This window comes from Tetrao urogallus, assembly GCF_951394365.1.
Source record: "Tetrao urogallus genome assembly, chromosome: 5".
NCBI classification, from domain to species: Eukaryota; Metazoa; Chordata; class Aves; order Galliformes; family Phasianidae; genus Tetrao; species Tetrao urogallus.
Window position 1 is genome coordinate 35,397,467 of NC_136818.1, and position 24,634 is coordinate 35,422,100.

Sequence of the window (24,634 nt, forward strand, 5' to 3'; positions counted from 1 at the left end):
TCTTATTAACACAAGAAAAAAGCACATGTAAGCTTTGACCTATTTTCTTAATGTTTTCAGCCTTTTGCAGTCTGTATGAAATAGGCAACCTTTGCTAGCATTTCTTCCCTACTGTCACCTGCTTTCCTGGCAAAAGATGGGGACAATTATATGCTTCATTTTTCTTTTTTTTATAAGCCAAAACAGTAAGTAAGAATGTAATTGCTCAGGCTTCATGAACATCTTTGAACAGGTTTCCTGTTTGAAGATATGTTTTTGCCCTTCTTTTTCCTTATTGCTAGCATGTGTGTTGTCAGTTTAACATTGTTTTCTGCATGGAAACAATATCGAGTTGTGGTAGGTGAAGGGAGAAACTGTACTACTCTTTTTTTTTTTTTCTCATTTCTAATGCCTATGATTTTATTTATGCAGAAACACCCAAGACTTTCAATGTTTTCTTTTGGTTGTTTATTACCTGTCTGAAATAGCCACTTGTTTGAGATCTGATGTTCAGCTGCCTCAAAAGTCATTATCACCTCCATTTTTAATTCAATTCAAAGTAAGTTTCAAATATTTGGTTGTAATCAATGACCCATGTCTTCTGGAACTGACTGAACTTTTTTGCCTTCAAAGGAATAAGCTGGTTATATTTGTATAATCTGATGGCTTTCTCTGAAATGACATCAGAACCAATTTACTTAGAACAAAATGGCTTGGGTGGTTTCCTCTATTCCTGCAACCAAAGGGAGAGCTATTTAGGCACCTGTTGTTAAGAACTGCTTCAATAGCTCTATTTATTCTATGCTTTTAGACTTAAAAGGGACATATCCCCACTGTGGACTGACTACACCTTATCATTCTTGCAGTGTAAACTTCTACAGATTGTAAATTAATTCTATCTACTAATTTTTTTTTATTCCAGAAGGAGCACCAGGGAAAAGCAGATTACTTTTTCATCCTCTAGAGTCTCAGAAATTAAAAAAAAAAAAAAAAGTCTGAGACTTCAAATTAGTGCTCAAGTGCATTACCTTTCAATTGCATTGTACAAGAATATGAGGAAACTTTCTAATTACTAAGAGAAAGGAGCACTGAGTGTTTTCATTTGCTTGAGGAACTTCAATAATGAAAGCATCTCCAGAAAGCAATTTAAGCTTTTCCACAAATAGCTTTGAAGTTACTCCACAGTAATTAGACAAAGGCTGGATCTCACGCTTCCCTTTTCTCTCAAATTAATCAAAAGAGCTTGTAGGCAAGATTGTAGGCAAGATCCATATAACAGTGTCATATGCCTGAGAAGAGTAAAATCCAAGTGAGAAAAATAATTTATTTGAGCCACAAAAAGAAGAAATAATAAATTGCAGTGTGGCTCAGATCAAAAGTGAAGCACTGGAGTCAGTTCAGAAACTGAACACTTGATTTTATTCTTGCTTGTGTTGTGTTTCTGTAGAATTGTTGCAGAGCAAGGTAGGAAAGTCTTCTGGAGTCAGCTAGTCATGGTTCCTCTAGAGATACTGGTTAAGGTGATATTCTGGCTTGTGCCACTCAGCTGCTGGAGCTCTTGTTCTGCTTGTGGCTTTTGTTCTTTGGGTACAGGAAACCAGTGCTGTATCCAGAAGGCAGCTCTACTCCTTGTACATTGCTGCATGTTATTATAATGCTGGGTATCTGAGACGTGGATGTTTTATGGCGAGGCTCTCCTTTTCTTAGTCCAATGCCACTCAGGCTCTCACCTCTCTGAAGAATGCAAGGTTTTAAAAGAAATAGGCACAAACATCTACAAAGAATATCAGGCAGCACTGTCTATGAAAATGTGATGTATTTAGATCAGTGCTTTACCAGTACCCACTACTACTCAAACTCAAAAGATAGAGGATGAAGTAGATCTGAATACTTCTGGAATGCTTTATGAGTAATGTGGGGGGAGGAGGGGAAGGTTAAACAAGATAGTGTCTTTGTGTTAGTATATTAATTCAGAATCGAGTTTACTTTGAAGGATCAGGCTAATGACAGCAGATACCTCTGTGGGAGGAAGAAAAAGTACTGAGAATGTTCTCAGTGTAAGAGACAAATGATATAAAGAGTTCCTCTATAAAAAAAAAAACAACCCTACATAGTTGACAAAGCAGTTGTTTTGGTTCATTAAGATGAGGTGGTGTGAAACAGATAAAAAGATTGATATTTTGAAGGGGCGACAAACTAGAGAATGGAGTCAAACAGAAAAGGATTAATTTGTGCTACAATAGCAGTGCTATCCATCCCTAGCATGGGACCACAAAAGGGAGTGTTAGGATTAGGCTAATAATAGCTTGTAAGGAACACTACTATCAATAAAAATTGCATTTGTTACATTTTTATTATTACTGCAAAGATAAAACTGATTTTTTTTCCACCTATCAGCTCTTTTATTTCACTAATTTAGGGCAAGTTCACTCATTTGAGAAATACGTTAAAAAAACAAACAAACAAACATCAGTATGCTATAGCTTTGTTAAATGGAAGTAGAGAGACACTATGCCCACAAAATAAGTGATATGACATGTTTCAGAAACTTACCTGAATTTCCTCCACGCTGCATTTTTCAGGTGCTTTGCACTACCCAAAACAGAGAATAATAAATAGTCAACAGTGTCACTTTGCACAGATGAACTTGCTACAAGATTGACTGTCCCAAAAGGACTTTGAATAGCTACTGAATAGCTTCCACTTGCTGTATACATTGATTTTTCTTATCTTTATTTGAATAGTGTTTCCACTCATCCCAAAGCAAAACATGGGCAGGCAACCTACTGAATTCAACTTCAGTTCTCTCAAGAAGCAGAGCTCAAGGAGAACCCTGTAGCATGTGTATTCTCCATTAATTTCTGCACAGTTTTAGCAGTGATCTACCCTTGGAGGTCATATTTACTGTATCCTACTGGGAGTATTACATGCTTTTTGTTTTTTTTTGTTTTTTTTGTTTTTTTTTACATCTCAGCAAATAACTTAATTTGTGCTCAGGGAGTGGGATTGTCATTAGATTTTGTTGCTTCAACTAAACCCATGCCAAATATTAAAGTAGTTCTTACAGTAGAAGTAGCAGAAGGCTCTGTGACATTCATTTCCACCATGGGTATTTCATCTGTGTTTACAATTGTCTGGAAAATGAACACAGGTGAAAAAGACAAATAATGTATAGGTTACCATGTCCCATGTACATGAAATACAAAGAGAGGGGAAAAAAAGAAAGGGAACAGAGAAGGAATGCAGTAATAAACTAAATGTGACTTTGTACTACAGAACATAAAGTAATTTAATGGAGATAGACTAGTTTTCTATCACTCGCAATACAAGCTTATTTGATAACAAATGGTGAGACAACAGAATGATGAGTCAAGTAATTTGGGCAATATGGGGAAATAAAAATATTACAGATTATACACTTAAAAACAAACACAGGACAACACATCATGCATATGCTATGTTCAATATAACAGCCAGAAATACGACAGCTGAATGATGAATTAGAGCTGTAAATAAAAAGCTGATGACCTTTTACAGCCTCAAGGACATTACTTACAGCACTAATTTACAGGTTATTCCCATCTTCTAGGCCAGATTCTTCATGATTAATTATGATAAAATGTTCATTGTTGATCTACCTGTTGCTAAAGAATTCTGTTACTACGCAATTTATTACCTTTCCAAAAATTTCAGAATTGTGGCTTTTCACTTCAGGTTTGCCTCCTAGGCCACTAGTTTGGGTGAGATCTTTGCCCATTTCATAGGAAACCTGGCTGCTAGCAGGTCTGGAGGTCATACTGGTGATATCAGTTTCTGTATCGGTACAGCCCTAAAATGAATACAGCAAAAGCAATAGCATGGTCTTAGATTTCTGACTGAGTAGTATGATACCTAAACAGAAATTTTAAGAGACAGCCACCTTGTGAAAGTTATTTCAGGAAAGTTATGCCACGTACAACTCCATACAGTGTTTTGCTTTAAAGAAGTCCAAAAAACCTTATCAAATCTCTTCAGATAACTTTGGCTTACACCTTGTTTTCTTGTTTGTTTATTTTGGTAGGGTTTACTTCAAAATTTCTAACAAAATGATGTTCCGCTGTGTACTATGGAAACTTTTCTAATGCACCTGGCCAGTTTAGAAGCACTTATTTTCATAAAGGATTCCTGATATTATAAAGATTTATTTCAATGAATGAAAAAACAAACAACAAAAAAGCGGGATTGTGCATGAGTCAAGCGTTCTTTTCTGCACTACCTTTTTTTCCTCACTCTGGCCTTTTCACTGAGTTTTGGTTGGACTGAGTACTCAAAAGAACATAGAATCTGAAGAAATTGAAATGGCACTGTTAAGAACAAATGTCTGAATTCAGGGTGTGACTGCATTAGATATGGTGTTTAGTCTGACTATGAAAAAATAATCATTGAGAAGATCATTGCCTTTTCATATATTTGGAGATTGTATTTAAAATGATTTCAAAATTATTAAGTAGCTGTGTAGTAAGGGAGAGCCTGGGACACCAAATATCTGCTTATATCCAGCTGCTGTGCAATGCATTTGGCTTTACCTGGAATGGTAGCAGAATGGTGTTGAGGTCTCATGTGAGAAGGATTTGGAAATGCATTTGTTGATTTACTTAAGTCTGATGGTTAATGCTTCCAAACACACGCCACTTCACTTTAAGAAACCACTGTTTCCTTAAAATTTTGGTTTCACTAAATTTTTTAGTGACTAATGGATCGGTTGTACTGACGGACTATTGGCAAAATGTTAGCCAGCAGTGTGGCCAAGAAGGCCAATGGCATCCTGGCTAGTATCAAAAATGGTGTGGTGAGCAGGACTAGGAAAGTAATCCTGCCCCTGTGGTTGGCATTGGTGAGGCATCACCTTGAGTACTATGTTCAGTTTTGGGCACCTCAGTACAGAAAGGTCATTGAGGGCAACAAAGCTCATGAAGGGCTTGGAGAATATGCCCTATGAGGAGAGTCTGAAGGAACTGGGGCTGTTTCGAGACTTTATTGCTCTCTTCCAGTATCTGAAGGGTGCTTACTTGTGCTTACAGTGAGAACGAGGTTTGTCTCTTCTCACTTGCGACACACAGGACAAGGGGAAATGGCCTCAAGTTGTGCCAGGTAAGTTTAGGTTGGATATCAGGAAAAGCTTATTTGCAGAAAGGGATGTTAAGCACTGGAATAGACTCCCCAGGGAGGTGGTTGAGTCACCGTCCCTGGATGTGTTTAAAAACCATTTGAATGTGATGCTCAGGGACGTGGTTTAGTTGTGGGTTGTTAATAGTATGTTTATGTAGTATGATTAGGTTGCAGTTAGACTTGATGATCTTTAAGGTCTTTTTCCAACCAAGCAATTCTATGATTTTGATTCTATGATTGTTTTCTATGTTCAGACTCAAAATCTGTGGTCAGACAAGTTCAGTCATAGAAGAATGGTGAGGCTTTCTAGGATGCTCTGACTCTAAGCTTCTCTTGCCTTCTAAAATGCCTGTTGTCCAATGTCTTCATTCTTCCTTCAGTGTAAAAAATGGACAAGAATATAATATGCTACAGTTTGCTCTTACATGTTGGCCTTCTTTTGTTTTACTTCTTCCCTTTTTCTGAAGTTCTTATCATAATCAGCATAAAGTGTTTCATGTAAAGCAATTATCACTTTGGAGGACTCTATGAAAGTCAATTACTCTGCAGTTAAAAATGGGTATGAGAAGTGTCTTTCTTACCGATTCACTGTCAGAGATGGAAGATAGTCGCCTTTTTCCTTTCTGCAGCCCACCTGAGCCAGTCTCAGAAGATTGGCTGGTTATGGTGGTTCGTCTGGAGGAGCGAGAACTGCTGAAGGATCGGGAGTCTTTAGGAGAAACTCTCAGCAGGGATCCAAGGCAGGGAACATATGTTGCAATGGCTGTTCTAATGGAAAGGAGGTAGAACAAGTCAGATTTTTGTAACGTTAGCATAAAAATTCAGGCATCATACGCAGTGCATTTATTCAGAGAGATAGACTAATGCTGCATGGACTGGAAAATTACTGGTACAATAAAGGGTTTTCCAGATATCAGTGTCTTGTAAACAATTGCCCTTCAATATCACTTATTAATAGTGGTCCATAGAATTTAAATGCTTTACTTGGCAGGGGTGAGGGCATTAAAGAGTAACTCTTTGAACTGAAGGGACCTATTAAAATATTTTATCTGCTTTCAGCTTAATCAGGTCAAAAATAAAATTCTGTTCTTTCAACTGAACCTTGCAGAAGTACCACATAATAAATTGTTTTAATCTGCCCCTAAGCAGCTATTCTGGCCTCCTTTAGCACATCTGTCTGCCTGCTATCTGTCGGGTAGTACAAAGGCAGCTATATTACAGAATTCTTTTTCTCATATGCAGCATAAGGAAGCACTTTTGCACAGCTTTTCTCTCCCTCCCAGTCATCCCACTTAGAAGTCCATGCCCACACTTCTCTGTCAAATTATCTTGTAGGTCTGTGTAAAGAATGAAACAGCATATGTGTGGCTTTGCTGCCATCCATCAGATTCCATGGCCTGCATCTGAACTTGGTATGGTCATGTGTAGATGTTACAGCTCAGAAGAAATACTATCTGAAATAAGGAAGCATGAAGAAGAGTGAGGAAGATGCACAAAATAGGGAAGGAGTAGCTTGACTTACTGGATTGCATTCCTCAGTGGCCTGGTTAATTTAACAAACTGCTATTTCTAATGCTGACAGATGTCTGGATCTCTCTTGAAGACAGTTAAATTTACAATGATTTCCTCTGAGCTAGGAAGGTCTCTATCTTCTATCATGTGATCTGTAAGTACAGATCAGCATTCCATAAACATCTCTAGCTCCCATCTGCACAGTAAACTGTTCCAAGTACAAATTCTACTGACATTTTTATGGCACTGAGAAGTTTGCTTGGAGAGGAGGAGGTTGTCTTGCAAAGGTAAAATGAACAGGTGAATGAGAGTTTGGTTACTAGTCCCTTAAGTGATAAAGCTACTGCCTGATATTCTCTGCTACATTAAATTTATTTTACAAGAATGAACTTACCTATATTTAGGGTGAGTGATGGCATAAATAATGGGGTTATGGATGGCAGAAGCTTTGGCAATCACAGCTGGTATTGAATTCATGAAGGGTGTTAGAACATGAGAATACCTAGAGTAATGCAAATACATAATCCATTTAGTGTATATACAGTACATGTTTAGTACTGAGTTCTCAAAAGTCTCAGCATTTATAAGCTGACAACACAGTGTGTTGTTATTGCTCCACAGAATGTAACAAGGGGATGTTCTCTACTCAAACAATGAGAGAGAAAAGTTTTACATCCTTTTCCTGCAAAGATGCACACTAGCCTAATCAGGGAAACACAATTTTTGTGATGCTTCTCTTGCAGTACTGCTATGATTCAGTGATAACCCCTGTGCTGTTTACCCTAGAGACAAAGTCTGCCTGCAGTAAATGAATGCGTGTTCATCAGAGTATCTGTTTCAAACTCAGCAGATGTACTTGCTAAATAACCCATCACTAAATATGTCACTAAATGAGTGTGCAGAGTGAGGCATTACAGGAAAGATATGTGATCAGTTCTGCTTTTCAAATTTTTTGCCTGATCTGAACTAAAATCAGGAGGGAATGGGTCTTATGATGACATACACTTCACTTGTGTTATTGTGGCCATGCATATATGCAGGTTTTGTGCCCTTAAGGGATACAGCAATCATGACTGATGTCTATCTGCCATGTTCCTTTCAGCCATTTAATCTGAAGATACTTTGAAGGAGCCCATAGAGTCTTGTCAGAAGAAGGTCAGGAGAGCTACTCAAACCAAAATAACACATTCTGTAGGCGGTTTCTATCAGGCAGGTTCTCCATGGGTCTGATTAGGAGCTAAGAAGAACTCGGATTGGTAGAAAGGGTTAAGTAAAATGACTCATTAGTCTAAGTTAGCATCCTTTCTTTATGACACCTCTATTTTCTGAGACAGCAGTTTAACCTCCATCTTTAACTGAGCTATTTAGCATTGTGTTCCTGCTTGTACTCCTAATATACTCAAGGAATTTCTTTAAAAAAAAAAAAAAAAAAAGCTGAATGAAGCTATATTGTTTACTTGCTGTCTTTGTGAGAAAAATTTGCAAATGCTCACTTGACAGGTGCTGTATAAAAAACTGTCCATTTGTTTTGATTTTAGTCGACAGGAAACATAGGCTAGAAGTCAAGTTCAGCAGGCACTTGATCATGCTGAAGTAGATACTGAATCATACAGAACAACTGGCAGAACAACCTGGCAGTTCTGTGCAGCTAGAATGCTTAGCTTAAAGCATTTTCTATTGTTTTCAGTTCACTTGGAGCAAGCAGTGATGTAAGGCAGCTATGATTCATTTTTTTATCTTCACACTTTTCTTCTATCTCTAGTGGTCTCATATCACCAGTGGTAAATGCCCAATACCTAAGTCCCCTGTGACAGGACATGGGACTCTGGAGTTGGACGTATTCTAAGGATTTGAGTTTCTGAGTGAGGAGCCTTTGTGGAGAAAAAGTTTGCTGCTGCTTGGAATTGGCTCTGTGGGTGCCATAGGAGAACGTTCTCTTAGCAAATTTTCATCTTAAGCAAAATATTTCTAGAAGTGCAGTGTTTAGGAAGCCATGTTTGCCTCTTCCTTATGTGTGTTACAATGAGCACTCCTGCCTCCCAAAATGTACTGCCTTCTGCTTGAGTCTTCTAGTTGAGAATTTCAGATTCTTTGCAGTTTACAAGGCTTTCTAGGGCATGGTCATATCCACTTTAGAAAGCCTTAACTGAAGCACTGGAAAATGAAGAAGCCTGTTCACTGTCAGCCTTTAGCATAATAGACATATCTACATATAGCCAAGACATCCAGGCTTAAAGTTTTTGACTTGTACCTGGGTTGCACCAACGGTATTCTGGTCAATATCTGATAGTCAAGCTTTATATAGATTCTATATTAATGGTATCATACTTTTGTGGAAACTACTGTATGAAACACTGATAATTAGATAAATGAAGGACATGCTGTTATGATTTATGTTTACTTCTATGTCTAACACTGACAAACTTCCCTAAGCAAGTATATACTTGTGTAATTTTGAGCTTGTTTTCCTTACACGTATGTAAGGAATTTCATCAGTTTGATGTAAGACAAGCAAATAAATAGACTTGCAAGTAAAAGAAGTGGAAGAAAAATCTCCCCTGGGTGGTTCTTTTTGGCTCCCTTAGCATTTTGGTGCTAAATAAAATTCGGATGGATCAAATATGCTGTCACAGAGCATGCATTCAGGAATCATCAGCATTGTTTCTTATGTTGAAAGTAATAAACTTCCTACTACTGTTTTTTTTTCCCCTTGAAAAGTCAAACTTAAGAAAAAAATCACAGCGTGTGCCTTATTTGTTAAATGTCACTCCAAAATAGGTTAATGTTTGGAATGCACTTCAGGCATTAGGGTTGACAAGTAGCTTTGGCTTTCATCTGTCTTTCCCAATTGCACACCCTCATTTGCTGATACATTCATAATTACCCAGCAAAAGCTACCAGAGCAACGACAGAGTATGGTGACCAGGAAATGACATAAAGCAAGATGACGATCAGTGCAATCTTAGCCAACTTCCACTCATTCTTCATCCGATGATACTGTTTCTGGAGATCTTTGTTTCCATGTTTGCATCCAAATGTCTGTACAGACCTAGGGGAAGTAAATGTGTAACAGCAAAATTGAGATAGGGAATTGCAGCAATTACTCTTATGCTAGTTTATGTGATAACTCATGTACTTTTAATGTGTGTCACTATGTGACCAGTCCCTTGCAATTTGGTGTACTTCAGCTGTGCTAATCAAGGACAAAATGTAGGGGGGAAAAAATAGTCCCATGCTAGAAGAGTTTCCACATAAATCAGGTATTCCATTTAATTGGACAAATACAAAATATAACTAGAGAAGTCTTTGTTTCCCTATATCTGATTGCTGTACTTTACTGTCGGTCTGCATTTTCTACTGTGCTGATAGTTACAAGACAGATATCTAAGAATAGTGGCAAACACTGGCCTGTATGATAGTTTTTGTTTAGAGATGTGTGATTATTTTTATTTTCTTTTTACTCATTGTGAAACATGGTGTTTGCAGTTGATTTCATTTTTTTCCATGGAATAGCTTTTATTTACTGTTATTGGACATATTAAATGGACAAATGATATCCATTTAGTATTGCTTTTCACAACTGGTTAATCTCTATAGTCCTTTCACATCCTTCAGATTTCTCAGGTTGCTACTTGTACCATTTTCTGTATCATTAGCAAGTATACTGAACAGCTCTGGCATAAATTCAGAGCCCTGAATGGCTCTTCTAAGGATCATAATTCTTACATGTTGACAGAATTCTTACTTGGTTTCTTGTCACAGTTATATATTTGAACTGAAAAACTTTCCAATTTTCTTTTGTTAGTCTGTTTTAAGAAAAGAAAAAAGTCATTTAGACAAAGAAATAAAAACTTAAGACTTCTAATTACTTACTTGTTGGCCTTCTTGATAGCCTCAAATATAAAGAAATAGCTGTATATGATAGCAATCAAAGGAATGAAGAAGACAAAGCAGAAAAGCAGCATTGTGTAGGCACGGACTGATGGTGTGAAAGTCATGTAATCCCAGGAACAGGAAGTCAGTAGGCCTTCAGGAACATAGGCACCTAGAGACAGGAGAAGATATCAACCACAATGTGATTCTTACCAGTATCCTGAATGCAGGAGTTAGGGAAAGATACTCAGAGTAACATGAGATGAGATCTGAAAACTGAATCATTTTGTTCCAATACTTGAATATAACTTTAAGCTCAACATAGTCAAAGTGCATCTCTCCAAATACTTCAGTGGGTCTTTCATCAGACCCGCACTGTTTTCATTTAAGTCCAGATTCGCTCAAATTGCTTCTTCCCATGCAGTGAAATGAAACTGATTGATTTAACTGCCTCTTTTTAGAACTTCTACATATTAATCTATTCTGCAAAGGGAAGAGCTATGTTGTGTAGGTCAAATTAATTTTGTCACGAAAGAAAGTTGAGTACATGTAGAAATAAAATGTAATTTCTTTAGAGAAACTGTGTCAAACAACTAAAGACATTCTTAATGGCAACGTATTTCTCCTTTTATTTCAATTTTCACTGTTTACAGTGATATTTTCTGCTGAACTTTTAAAAATAGCATACCAGATGTTCTTAGATGCATCCAATTTTTATATGAAGGTTAGTAGTGTGGATACTATTGGAATCTAATTATAAGATAATGGCTTAACATATCTCAAGTTAGTATTCTGCCTTCTCCCATTAAAATTCCAGATTGTCACTTTGTTCTTCTAACCCTGCCTCATTCAACTTAAGGCTGCTTTCCCAAGCACTGAGGATTGGCTAGTTAAATATGCCTCATACTGAAGGCAGACACGACAGGCAGTAGCAAGTCAAAAACAAACATCTTCTAAAATTCAACTTTGTAATTTTTTTATTTTATTTTATTTTTTATTTTTTTCAGCATTCATTGGGGAAAACAAAACATTGCTAAATTCTCTCCTCAGCTGAGCTGACACATTCTGTTCTGGAATTAGGGAACAAAATAATGGGCTGGAGTTTTGAATGATGAGCTCATTCTAACTTACTGACTGAAACTTGGTGACTCATAGGAAACAAATTAATGTTACTGAGTTGGATGCAAATGAGGAATAATAACAGGAGCTCTCTTTGCTACAAGTGGCAATGATCAAATGTGTGTTCCAATTTGCAAACAAAAAATTTACAAAAGCAAATTGTATTGTTGTTATTAAATGCCACTCCTAGTAGAATCCCCAGTGAAGATACTAAAGTCTGAATGGACAATGCAGCTGATATCCAGTGCCATTTGCACATCTAGAATACAATCAAGACCTACTCAAGATGTACTTCAACAAAATATTCACGGAATATTCTAAGGAATAGACTGTATTCCTCTATTACATGAATGAAGACATTTAAATTGCCACCACTCATACACAGCACCTTTGGGGAAGAAAAAAATATCATGAGAAAAAATAAAAACTTATTTATTTCACTTTTATATTGTTCAGTTTGGCTCAACAGAAGTAGATATGGGAAAATAGGCAAGTTCATCATTTCATAAATTTTGGCCTTTATTTTATCTACTATTCTTTGTACAATAAGTAATAAGTTCAAGGAAAAATGCCAGTGTGATGTAAGTTGCTCTTATTCAAATTGTACTTTTTCTTCAGATTGAGGCCTTCAGTTTCAGTATGTATCTTATCAATTTTCCTAAGACAGGTTTTTGAGGCTTAATATGCAAGCCATTCATTTACCCATCTGTTATAAATGTAACAGTCCAGTTTTTAGTCCAGTGTTATAAGGGAAAAAAACTTGTATTCCATTTCACTTACTCCATCCAAAGAAGGGTGGGAGGCTCCAAGCCAAAGAGTACAGCCAGACGCCTACCAGGATTATAAGGGCCTTCTTCTTAGACATCACTCGAACAGAAGCCAGAGGTTTTGTGATGACAAAGTATCTGTCCAAGGCAATCACCATCAAAGTGATCATAGATGTAATGCCAAAAAGAGCTCCGCAGAAGGCATACAGCTCACAGCCTTTCAATGAAGATGACAGAAGTAGCAGTGAAATTAATCTACTCGTGCTAATTAATTTATAGGAGACTCAACTCTGTGTTTCCTGTAAACTAATGTCTTCTGGGATTCATAAACCAATGGAATTTCAGTTTTCCAGTATTGTAATGTAATACTATTTCAAAGCCACTGTTTATCTTGCTAATTATATTTTCACTCACTGATTTATGGTGTTCCTAGTAGAAATTTTTCAACAGTCCCATGATATCTTGCTTAACTCCAGTTTTACTGAAGTTCCCTTAAAAACATCATTTTTGTTCAACGATGCCTTCTAGCTACTTTGATGTCATGGTATCATTTGTATCTCAAGGTCAGCATAATTGTAGTAGCTATTCAGACTATGAATATATTCATAAGTAATTTTAACAAGTCAAGCATCATCATGATTAAAAGCTGAGGGTTGTGTTTTTTATTTCTTAACGTGTGCAACTGATCACTTTATTGAAGTAGGAAAAACAGCCATTCTTTTGGTCATCAGGAATCAAAACAGCCATGTTATTTCTCTGATATCCCTCTCTGTCCATACCTATTCAAGAAGCAAAGACTAGTCATCTTCTTACTATAGTTATAAAAGAATGAAAGCAATTCCCTTCTACAGGATTTTTTTATACATTATTGATTGGACTCCTTAGGAGTGAGTTTTCTCCTTAGATTTGCACACCTCTTAGGCCAAAGGTGAAAATCCCGCTGTTGAAGCCTGCAGCAGATGTGCTGTTGGCTTCAGTCACATGTTTCACCTGCAGTTTGAGAATCTTTTGAAGAAATACTGCCTTCTACCTGCTAGAACAGAGGTTTTGTTTTAGGTTCCTTCCTTGGATATTGACTATTTAGATTGTAAAATGATTTGGATAGAAATTGGGGTTCATTTTTTCCTAAGTATTTCTGCAATTTTATAGCACGTTGAAGTTAATTACTCTTGTAGTTGCAATGACCAGATGTCTTCTGCAAATCATGTTAACACAAACTCCCACAAGAACATTTGCTTACTGTGCAGGCATGTTCGGTTAATATTTCTGTTGAGAAAACTCACTGTTGCCAAGCTTTCTGGTTGCTAGTCTCTGAGCAGATTATCTAGAGCTGCTATTAAGTTGGTGATTTGCTAGTTGGTGGTTCCTTGTCACAGGGCTCTACCAGTAGTTACCTTACAAGATGATTGGGAAATAACACTGGCAAGGAGACTGGTCCTCTGTATTAGATTGCCGGAGTCTCCTTTGTATCTTGTGTGTGTAATTTTCTTCTTTGTGTTGGGAATGTAATTGTTGCACAGGGACAAATATGTTCAGGGAAACTTTGGTTTTAATATTGAAGCAATGTTGAAAATTGCAAGTGTACTTGAGGATTAGGAAATGGGTAGTTAACTGCTACTACAGTAGGACAATACTTAGTGATTTATTGGAAAGTAGATATACAAACCTTTCTCACCAAAAATCCATCGTTTATGGAGACTGTTGGTGAAAAATACTGGAGACTGTGTGATGGACATAAGGAAGTCACTAACAGCTAGATTGATGATGAATATATTGGCTGGTTTCTGAAGGGTCCTACTCCTACAAAGAAAAGATAGAAGGAATGTTTCTTAGACAATGCGGTGCTCTTAATTATGTCATTACTCTTTTCTGTGAGCTTTGGCAACTTCACAAACACCATGGCACTCTACAGAACAAGTTAGGACAGTATGCTTCTCATTTCTCTCCCAAGAGAACATAAGGTTGTTTTACATCCTTATCCTGCTGTGCATTTTAGAGGACTGTTTTGATAACCAGCTCAGTGGTGGGGATAAATCACATTGTTCCTTAAGTACTCTGACCGAGTGCACTGCATGTCCGTGATTAACAGGAAATTAAAGCTGATGTGTTCCATGGATTTGCTGGATCTGGGTCGTGTTAAGCTGGAGGAGGGATAGTGCATATCTCCATGCTGGTGATCTTATCAGCAATGACTTACAAATACAGGGATTAAGCAAACTTGCTGTGTACCGCATCAAGCATTTTGTTTCACATCAGTTCTTCCCTGTGACATTCATTTCATTTGTACATACACTGACTTTGAAGAGAATAGTAGCCAGCCTTCAGTGTATTCTGCCTACATATGTCATTCATAACATCATAGTACAATACTTTAAAGGTACACAGAGAAGCTGAATTGAGAGCTCCTTTGTTCATGGCTTAGTGTAAGTTTTTAGCTCCTTTCTCAAAACTTTGGTCTTAGGCAAAAATATAAAGTATCTGAATAAATGATCAGTTCTTTGTACTGATCCAGAATCAGTGAGTAAATATACTGTCCCCTGAATGTCAATTTGGGGGCAACAAGATGTTTTTAGTAGATACTTAGGGGTGCTTATTTTTGTCCAGTAATCTGCTAAGTTGCTGAACAAATCTCTATTTCAGATACCTGGCTGTCTTAGACTTTTGTGACTTTTTGAGACTGTTTTGTAGGCATCTGACATGTAGTCTGAACTTCTGATGCACTTATTATTTTTCTTTCAATGCCCCTTTTTATCTTCATAACATCTTCAATGAAGACAGGCTGTCTCTCTCACTAGAAATGCAACTGGCTGGATTTGCTGTATGGCTGGATTTGCTGTATGGGACCAGCCAAAGTGCTAAGCTAGGTCACTTACTTCACTCTTGTCTCATGTATCTGGTCTGCACGCCAACACCTGATCTGTTCTTAAGGCTGTGTCATTCACACTGAAATGTTGGTATCTGCTCTGAACGCACGCACTGTATGTAGCAGAAAATGTGAGATCACCTTTTTAACCTTCTAGATAAATGCACTAGATTAATACAAGCTCAAGAGCCTCATTAGTTAGGTTCTCACTCCTGTGATTCAAGTTAACCCAGTCAAATTGTCATATAGTTTTTATTTTTTATGTTTATTACAGTAATGCATAATGATCAATCATGAAGGAAAGGCTCACTGGTCTAGACATCATGGCAATGCTCTGTCAGTGTTCAGTGAACAGAAAGAAACAGTGTGAATAAAAAAAGAAAAAGTGAAAAAATCACATTGTTATCATTGATCAGGTTACTTTCAGATATAAAAGTTGGGATGTGGTTTTAGTTAGGAAATAAGCCGAGTATTAGAAAATGTGAAAATGAAAGTCAGTTCCAGTAGGGAACAGGGGGGCAGAGCAACTACAAAGTAGATAGCAGGGGGAATGAAGCACCTAAAATACAGATGATAAATGAGAAAGAAGCAAAACATCACATCAGCCCAGTGCAGAAGCTCAACCAATAACAAAAATATTTCTGTAAGTTTTCTGCTATGGTGTGTTTCCATTGCTTGGCATATCTGGGTGAGTCTTTGCAATGTTGCTAATGGACCACAGTTAATGAGAAGTCAGAAAAGTCAGGTTGCCACTTTCTGTCATAAAGCAATGTTTCTTCATGCATTTAGAGTGATAGCATGTCTGCACTGCATACAGAGTACAGTCATGTTGATGTTAAAGTTCATCTCAGTATTTAGAAAAATATGCAAAACAAGATACCTGCAGAAAGCATAGATGACCAGGAAATTACCCAGAGTTCCTGTGATCCCCACGATAAGAATGACTGTTCCAATTGTATAGTGGGCATGGTCTGGGACATCCACTGTAGGAAAAGCACTACGAACATCTTTCACTGTCATCTTCTACAAAGCAAACAAAAGTCATAGGTAGATTGTCAGACTTTGGTGAGTAAGTTGGCATGTGCTACCCTAGTAGAAGGGTTGATCAAGAGTGTGAAATGCCAGCAAGCAAAAGGAATCAGAATAAGCTAACTACTTTCAAATTACGTTTACAGTTGATCATCTTCGGGAGCCACATATACACCATCAGAAGCACACAGGTCAAACAGTACTCTATGCTTTTCCTGTGGATTGAGAATTTTAATGAAGAAAAGCAGTTTATTCCCTCCCAAAAGAAAATGAAAGATGTAGAAGAGAACTAGAGATATGAAGGGACCTTTTTTATTTCATCTGACATCAATAATGCAGTACCTAACAAGAATATTTTCTGCGGTTTTCGTGTCATTAAAGTTTCTGTACCCATGAAGTGTGATCTCTGTTCTGACAACAGTATCTTCTCTAAATAGAATTGATGGATAACTGTCTATTGATAAACATGCATTTAATCCTTTATGGGATTAAAGGTATATGGGTAAAATGTTGGTTATTCAGTGAGAGAAATGAAATAACCACATTGCTAGCTGCCCTCAAGGCTTAGTTACTAAAAGCCTGTCAGTTGGTAAAAGACTGAGCAGCTGTCTGGTGGAAACTACATTAATGATTGGAAAACTTTAAACAGGAAAATTTTCTAGTTTGCACCTTTTTTACATATCAGTTTTATTTTCACTCTGGACTGAGTGAAGGTATTTTGCTTTTTGTGATAATTGTGGTTTAAGCACTTGAAAGCGTGTGGATCTTATTTACTAATAACTTGTGGCAAAATTCACTAGGTAAGTCTGGAGAATTCAGCACTTCAAATAATAGTTTAGAATGTTTTCTTAGTAAGTGTCAGGAGCTACAAACACTTTTTAGACCAAATGACCCCATCTTAGTAATGAGGCGAACAAGAAGTCTGCAGCCAGGAAGCAGGACGACCTAACAAAAATGGTAAAGGACTTGCAAACTGTCACTGTTCTGCTGCTTTTTCTTGTGAAGTCAGGCAAGGAGATTTAAACACACACCTCTGTGTGTGCTGCCCTTGTCCTAAACATGCTTTGGCACCAGCTCCAATCAGTGAATGTAGCTGTGACAAACACAAAGCCCCATCCTCATTCTTCTGCACAGATAGATCCTGTCTCTTCTTCATTGCCGGGTTTTTCTCATCATAGGTGGCACTCACTCTGGAATGGCATGCCATGGCCACCACACCTAGTTTAAATCTGTCAGCTGCAGCCATGGCATTCCTCAGCTACTGAGCTACAGGAATCATGCCATGTCAATAAAACCCAGCAGATATCTTGAATAGCTTATATTTTTCCTACTGTGAGTATCATCAGTCTGGCTGTGGCTGAGGATCCAGGGAAAGGCACCAAAGTCTGTGTCTGTACTGAGCGTAAATAATGCTATGAGGCCGGATGTACTGTTTCCCAGAACAAGTACTGGGAGGTGGTGTTACAGCTAACACATTCAGTTATTCCTTCCCAGGAAGAGGAAGGTTGCTGGTAGGAAAGTGGAAAGCAGTGGATATATGTATGAAATTCTTACTTTATGCTCCCATTGTGTCAACTGCTGGCATTCACTGCTAGAATGAACTCAGGAATGCCTTCAACAACACTCCTGTTATTAAAGGACCCTGGTGTTTCCAGACAATAAAGGCAGACATTACTTATAAATAGATCTCTGAGATTGGATTGAAATTTATAAGAGAGAGTTTGCATTTAAAACCAATGTGCCGGTAGCAAAAGCTAAACCCCAGGAGAGTCTGAAATTGTACAAAAGATTGTCTTTGACTGTGAGTTGGAGATCTGCCCGTGGCAATCCTCAACAAGAGGAATGCGCTCCCTGAGTTTCTTTATTAGCAGGGATGAAATGCTGGACAAATAGTAGAGACTGAAAATGTAGCTCTGGCTGTTACTGTAATTGGAGCAAAATGTTATGATTGTATTAAAGCTGATATAATAACTGAGAAACAGAATCATGATGTTTTTTTGTTCAGGTTCCTTCAGCAAGTTGGCCTCACATAAAAATGAGTGGGCATCTTGCCCGTGTAGATAGATATTGGTTTATTTAACACACTGTCAGTAAGGTAACACAAAATCCCACTAATAGCAAGTGGAGTGGGATAGTCTGAGATAAAACTCTTTTAATTAAATTAGACCAGGTGTTCTTTGGTTTAGGTTTATTTATTTTTTATTTCTGTAGTTTTATGGATGCTGCTCTGCAGAGAGTGAATCATGATCACTAATGTAATGGAGATTTCTGATATTTTCCTCTATAGCTATCCATTTAATCAAGGTAAAAGAAATGAAGCAACTAAAGGAGCTTGTTTTGGCTACAAAAAGCAGATTTGAAATGGCTGTAATTTAAATTAAATTTGTGGGAGACAAAGGACAAGAAACAATTTGAAGGATAGATTTGGATGTAGAAAAAAAAATAGTGGAAAAGGTTGTTTATGGGACAGTAGAAGACATCAAAACTACTTATTGGGGAATGAAACAGGTGTAGAGACGATAAAAATGTCAAATGTGAAAAAAATAAATGTGTAATATTTGTAATTGAGCATTGGTAGGACATAATACCAAGTAGATGGAGAAAGAAAGGGATTGGCAAAAGGAGTAAATTCACATTCTAGTGTGGACTTCCTGGAGATGGCTTATTTTCACCACAGACTCCAATTCTTGCTGTTCGCTAAGAAAAAACTCCATTATTTAAAGAAAGAAAAAAAAAATGTAATTTAACTCTTTATTAGAAAGACAGGTCTGATTCAAAGCTTCTTGAAGACAAAGAAAGGTGCTAGCTGACGCAAAGGCATTAAATCAGACCTAAGCACTTCAAATTCATCACTGAGTTGTACACGATACCTTCCTTACTAGAAGATGAAAACACTTGCCTGTCTCAATCACCTCTAGGTGTTATAAGGGGAAAAAGGTAATGCTTGAGGAAATCAGGACAGCAGCCTAATCGAGAAATCAGACAATTCTCAAAGCTTTTCTCTGTTTAGCCTTGTTTAGTCTGTCTTCTGTTGTCACCCTATGGTATTAGTACTTGGGTGGCATAAGAGAACTAAAATCACACCTTTGCAATCCCTGCCATAGCAATTGTCCTTTGAGAATGCTCCATCTGAACAACTATTTCAATTGCATTGATATCCCAGAACATGATTATCTTGCCTGTTCTTCTGTTCAGCCTGCTTTCTGTATGCACTTACGTAGTGAAAATGCTAAGTCACAACTTGAAACAGTGATTGAGCACCTGGTGAGAAGACAGGGCCAACCCAGGGGAGCTCAGCTGCATCCAATACACCTGAGTGACCAGAAGGGATAAAGCCAGGACCCACTCCTTCCCAGACCTCATTTAAGTGTTGGCAGTGGAGGTGAGGGTGTCACTGTGGAGATTCCTGTCTGCCTGTGGCCTTCTGAAGGTAAGCAGCTTTTCTTCCTTTATTTCTGTATCTATGGCTGCTGCATTTGCATTTGTTCTTATTTGCTGTAGCCTAGGATTGTGCTGCTCTGCTATTATTGATGAACTTTCCATCACATTTTAGCATTTCAGCATTACAACACTGTAATGAAGATTAAAAGAAATGAACAGGCAGAACCAGTACTACATTATTTCTCTTCTAAGTGATACGAAATCACAGCTTGTTTTGTGTAACATGGTTCAAAACAGCACCAGATGAACGAAGAAGTAGAACTGGGAAGAAGTTGGATGTTTTACTGTAGTCAGTTAATACACTACATCTTTCTTGAGTCAACTAATAGAGATACTTGTATCTGAGGCTCTGGACCACTGGGTGCCAGTATACCCACAGGCATACTGCGTTGTGGGTGGCTTAAATTGGTATTAATTCTGTAGAAAACGATTTACTGAGAAGCACCAGTTTCCTGGCAGTCCGCTTAAATATTGCACACTTCTTAAGTGAGCAAAAAAAATGGTAGCTTGAGAAACTGTGGAAGATGTTAGAGGAGTAACTGAAATGTTACACAATATCTTCACAGTAAGTAGGGTCAGTTTGAGAACATATCTTAATGCCAAGGGTGGCATTTTAAGTCTCCCTTAAAAGCAGGTTTTATAATTTGTTTAGATATGATGAAGCCTGGCCTTTTGAAAGAGCTGTAAAATAGTTAATCTCTGATAGACAAGCCATTTATTATTTATCTGCACTATAGTTTTGAAGAATCAAACTATCTGCGTGTGAACATTGTCCAAATGTATCTTGGGCTCCATCAATCTTGGTGCCATGACTCCTGCCTTGGGAAGTCTGAGTGCATAATGAACAGCGATATGAGAATTCCCTTCCCACTCTTAGCAGTTGGTTTGTATCCTAAAACAGAGTTGTTATCCCTTTGAAAAGATAATCTTAATGGAGGATATTTTTATCCCTCATATATAGGTGTAATCCTTTCCTAAATCCGACTCTGTCATTTGCCTTAAGAGTCAGTGGCAGCAAGTTATGAAGGTTGCTGCAAACCAGTGTACTTTCTTCCATCATGTTTAAGTGTGTCCTTGTGGAGGCAGTAGAAGAAGGGGGAAACAACTACGTTTAATGCAGTCTTCCTTCTTGAAATGTTTTATGTTCTCCCTGAAAGAAAGCTTGTATATCGCCTATAACAAAATGGCTATTGCAGAACTGGCCATACTGTCAGCTATCATTCAGTAAACTTCAGCCTTGATGTATGGCAGTTTGTGTAGTGTGTCAGAACCATACAAGATGCTGGTCTAAAGAGAGTTGTAAGGAAATAAGAAATTTTGCTTCCCAGGGTGAAACCGCTGACTCTTTAAGTGTTTTGCCCCTGTTAAAAGGAAGTCCAGACCAAAAATATTTGATGCCTTCATTTGCTTTATCTTGGAAATGTGTTTATTATACACATTTTCCTAAAGAGAAGGTTTTCTAAGTAGCTATTTCAAAGTTGTTAAACAAACAAAACAATACCAGCTCACTTTTGAGTAAGTTTCACTTAAACATGTACAGTTTTTAAAAGTCCTAGTGTTCTCCCTGCTTCCACGACTTGAGGAAAACATTTTTGTGTAAGTGGAAAAAAATGAGTGGAATTTGTGTAAGTGGAAAAAATTGCACAGAATACACTGTACTACTGAGGGAAAGAAATTAAAAAAAAAAAAGCACACCCATAGTTCTTCAGAGTAAGAACTACACTCTTCACTCTTCTGAGACATCTTGATAACTGAAGTTCTAGTAAAGCTAAGAGTGATGATAGTAGGAGCAAGGCCACAGGTGTAAGTATTTATATAAATATCGTATTTGATGTAGCCCACTCCTCACTTTCTTCCAAAGGCAAGATTGTGAAGTAATGTTTAGTTTGCAGGGAAATGAGAAATCCTCATAGGAGGATTTTGGGATTTGAACATATCTCAATCTTGGTTCTAAATGATTAGTTGACTTCTTTGCTTGTTTGTTTCAAAAACTGGGAACAGAAAAGATTTAGATAAGGGCATTTTCCAGCTACTCTTGCCTGGATGCCAGATGGATTATATCTAATTCAGTGTAAAACAGGGAAGAAGAAATAGGGACTGCTATGTTGTTCTTAGGGATTCATCTAGCTTCCACATTGTAGTCACACTGTAGAATGGCTGCTTTAATGGAACAGAGCCCTGTTCTGAAACAGAAGTTTTGGCAGTCTCATGTTGACTTTGGTAATGTATCAGGTCTCTTTGTTCTTTATTTTTCTACTAGAGTATAAGTGATGAAGTTGCTTATTTATACATTACCACTGATTGTATAAACCGTAATGTTAAGCCTTTTGCAGTACAACAAATTATACAGATAGAGAAAATTATCAGAACAGAAATACAGTAATTTCCTAGAGTTTCTAGGTGCAGTTTTTATTCTACCTACCGGAAGCTTCAAATAACTGATAGCACTTATTTTCTTCACAGTTTCTTGCTCTAATTCCTGAGCTTGCTTCTAGTGGCACCTTCTTCGGTGATGACAGACAGAACAAAGAGAAGTGTAAGCAATCCCACTTCAATTATGGGTTCAGCAGGATGACGCCAAATGCTAAGCCCTCTTTCCAGTAGGCAGCAGGGCTTTCCATGTTTGCCTTTAGAGCAATTTGAATAGCAGATTTTGTATCCGGTCTTCCAGATTTAATCTCAACTACAGGCAGCACATATTGCTTTCAGTTCTGAAGCTCCCTTAAACTAATCTTTGTGTGAAATTAAAATGCAGAAGTTTGAAAATACTTGACTTAAGGGGAGGGAATAGACAGCTGATTTCCTCTTCCAGCAGAATAAGGACAAAATTCATTTTGAATTTTTGAGTGTGAATCACTCTGTCCCCAGAATCCTTTTCCATTTTGCCATGTGCTCTCCAGTCCCAGTTATCCCTCCCTGCTTTGTTCTGCTATCCTCTTTCATTATGTTATCCATCTAATTCAGTTTCTAAGCGCTTTGGCTCAGGATGCTTCTCTGTTCATTTTCCTGTATTATACGATGCATATCCAGCTTTTATTAAAAATAAACACTCTGCATTTTTACTGTGCAAATAATAAAATATTTACTGCTGCTTCAGTATAAATTAGGGTCAAGCTGCAACATCAGGTCCAACATGCTCTGTGTATTAAAAACTGGCTTATGTGGATCATGCCAAAATACCTGGTGTGACAGCATCAATATTTTACATAGAAATTCAGATTTCAAAAACTTCGGAAATTGCTTGGATATCTTTTTCTTTTTAACAGACTTCTGTACAAACAGAATGCAACCCAATAGTATACTGAGTTACACAACCAAGAAGAGGTTTCTGAACTCTTTCTGTTTGGGTTTGTGATACAAAATATTTTTAGAAAGCCCCAAGAAGTTCTGTCATGAGGAGTCATTATAACAGAACTCCACCTTCACACTTTTAAGGAGAGCTCTTTGGTAGAACTTACCTGGAGAAACCTTCTGAAAAGCTTTGGTAATAGCAAGTAACAACTCTTCAGCATTTACATAATCAGTTTGCTGCACTTACAGGCTATTATAGAAATGATGGGGATTTCCATTTTTAATAATAACACAAGCAAGTGTTGTATTTGAACTATTAACCAACTGTATAACTTAACAAGAACATTCTCTCTTGGTAGTTTATAACATATTCAACATAGTTTTCCATTAAACAATCCTCCCTGTCTTCTGCCCAGGTAAAACTGCTGAAGAACACTGTTTCTACAGTCTTTTCCACAATAAATATAGGAATAAAGAGATTTTAAAGATTTCATTATGTTGTTTAGTATTGCATTACATCATTAAATCTATGCATGGACCTTAAGTGTCTATATACAGCTCTATAAGTGCCAGCTTTGCCAGCAGAGCTACTTACTACAGCTGTTAGTGAGAGAAAGCACTTACTGTTGGGGCTCTAAGAGGCAGGTCCATCAGTGTGTAGGCAATCGCTCCTGAGTCATTCCATGAGTTGACTCCACAAATTTGGTGCAGATGGAGTCTTCAGAGAGACAAGATATTCCCCCTTTGAACGGGCTGGCAATTTACGCAAATGAAATCTAAGCAATAGCAAAGAAAGCAAAGCTCTCTTCTGATTTTAAGTCAGCCAATTTACCTTTCTGTGTGTGTGTAAAGCAGACTGTCAGATCCTCTGCCTGAAATAGTGCAAGATCTAGTGCAGAATTTCTCACCAGAGCCTCAGCTTGCTTTATTCCATCTTCAGCTTAGCAAAGGGCAGCAGCGGCAGCTTCCATTTAAATACAGAATCCTGCAGGGTCTGCACATGCCCAGTTTGTTGCTTGTTCCATCCAGATTCAGGCTTCATTTCAGTGGCAGTACAAAACTGATGCTCACTTGAAGCTGCTGCTGTTTGTTGTTGTTTTGTTTTGTGTTTTTTTTTTTGCCTTTGACAGAGTTATGTCTGAATTTTAATGCTGTCTCTACAATGTGTCTAAACAGGAAGAAGGTAAAAGGCTGACTTCACCAGCTCTCTTAAACATTAGACCTTACTGTTCATTTTCACCATACTGGTGAATTAGGTTTTTGTACTCTGCATTGGAAGAAGATGTATGTGTACAGTTCTGCTGAAACTATTTGAACTCAAATAGATTCTGATAGTTAACAAAGTGCATGTGTGCACTTCTGTCCTATAGAATTTAGGTTGTGGTTGTTTGTTGGTCCACTTCTAAAAATAAACAGAAAAAAAAATAGAATAAAATCCACTGTCATCATCCTTCTCTTCAGTTGAAAATAAACCAATAACATGCACTGATGCCTTAGGGAAAGTATAACAAATAACTTTTTCAAGAGTTGTTTGCTTTCATTTTTCATTGTGTTTAGTTAGAGCATACATGGGCAGATCCTTATTCACAAAGAACTTCCTTTACACTGCACT

General features: G+C 37.5%; 1 protein-coding gene across 1 annotated transcript; it reads right to left on the bottom strand.

Moving 5' to 3' along the window:
• Nucleotides 1-1,521: 1,521 nt before the first annotated feature.
• OPN4 (opsin 4) lies at nucleotides 1,522-23,673 on the bottom strand (the record flags this gene model as incomplete). The annotated part of the gene is made up of 12 exons (XM_079535259.1): nucleotides 1,522-1,713; nucleotides 2,533-2,571; nucleotides 3,045-3,113; nucleotides 3,656-3,808; nucleotides 5,709-5,895; nucleotides 7,034-7,141; nucleotides 9,524-9,688; nucleotides 10,513-10,684; nucleotides 12,412-12,615; nucleotides 14,065-14,198; nucleotides 16,142-16,284; nucleotides 23,647-23,673. 12 exons carry the CDS (start codon nucleotides 23,671-23,673, stop codon nucleotides 1,522-1,524), a joined length of 1,593 nt encoding a protein of 530 aa, XP_079391385.1.
• Nucleotides 23,674-24,634: the final 961 nt, after the last annotated feature.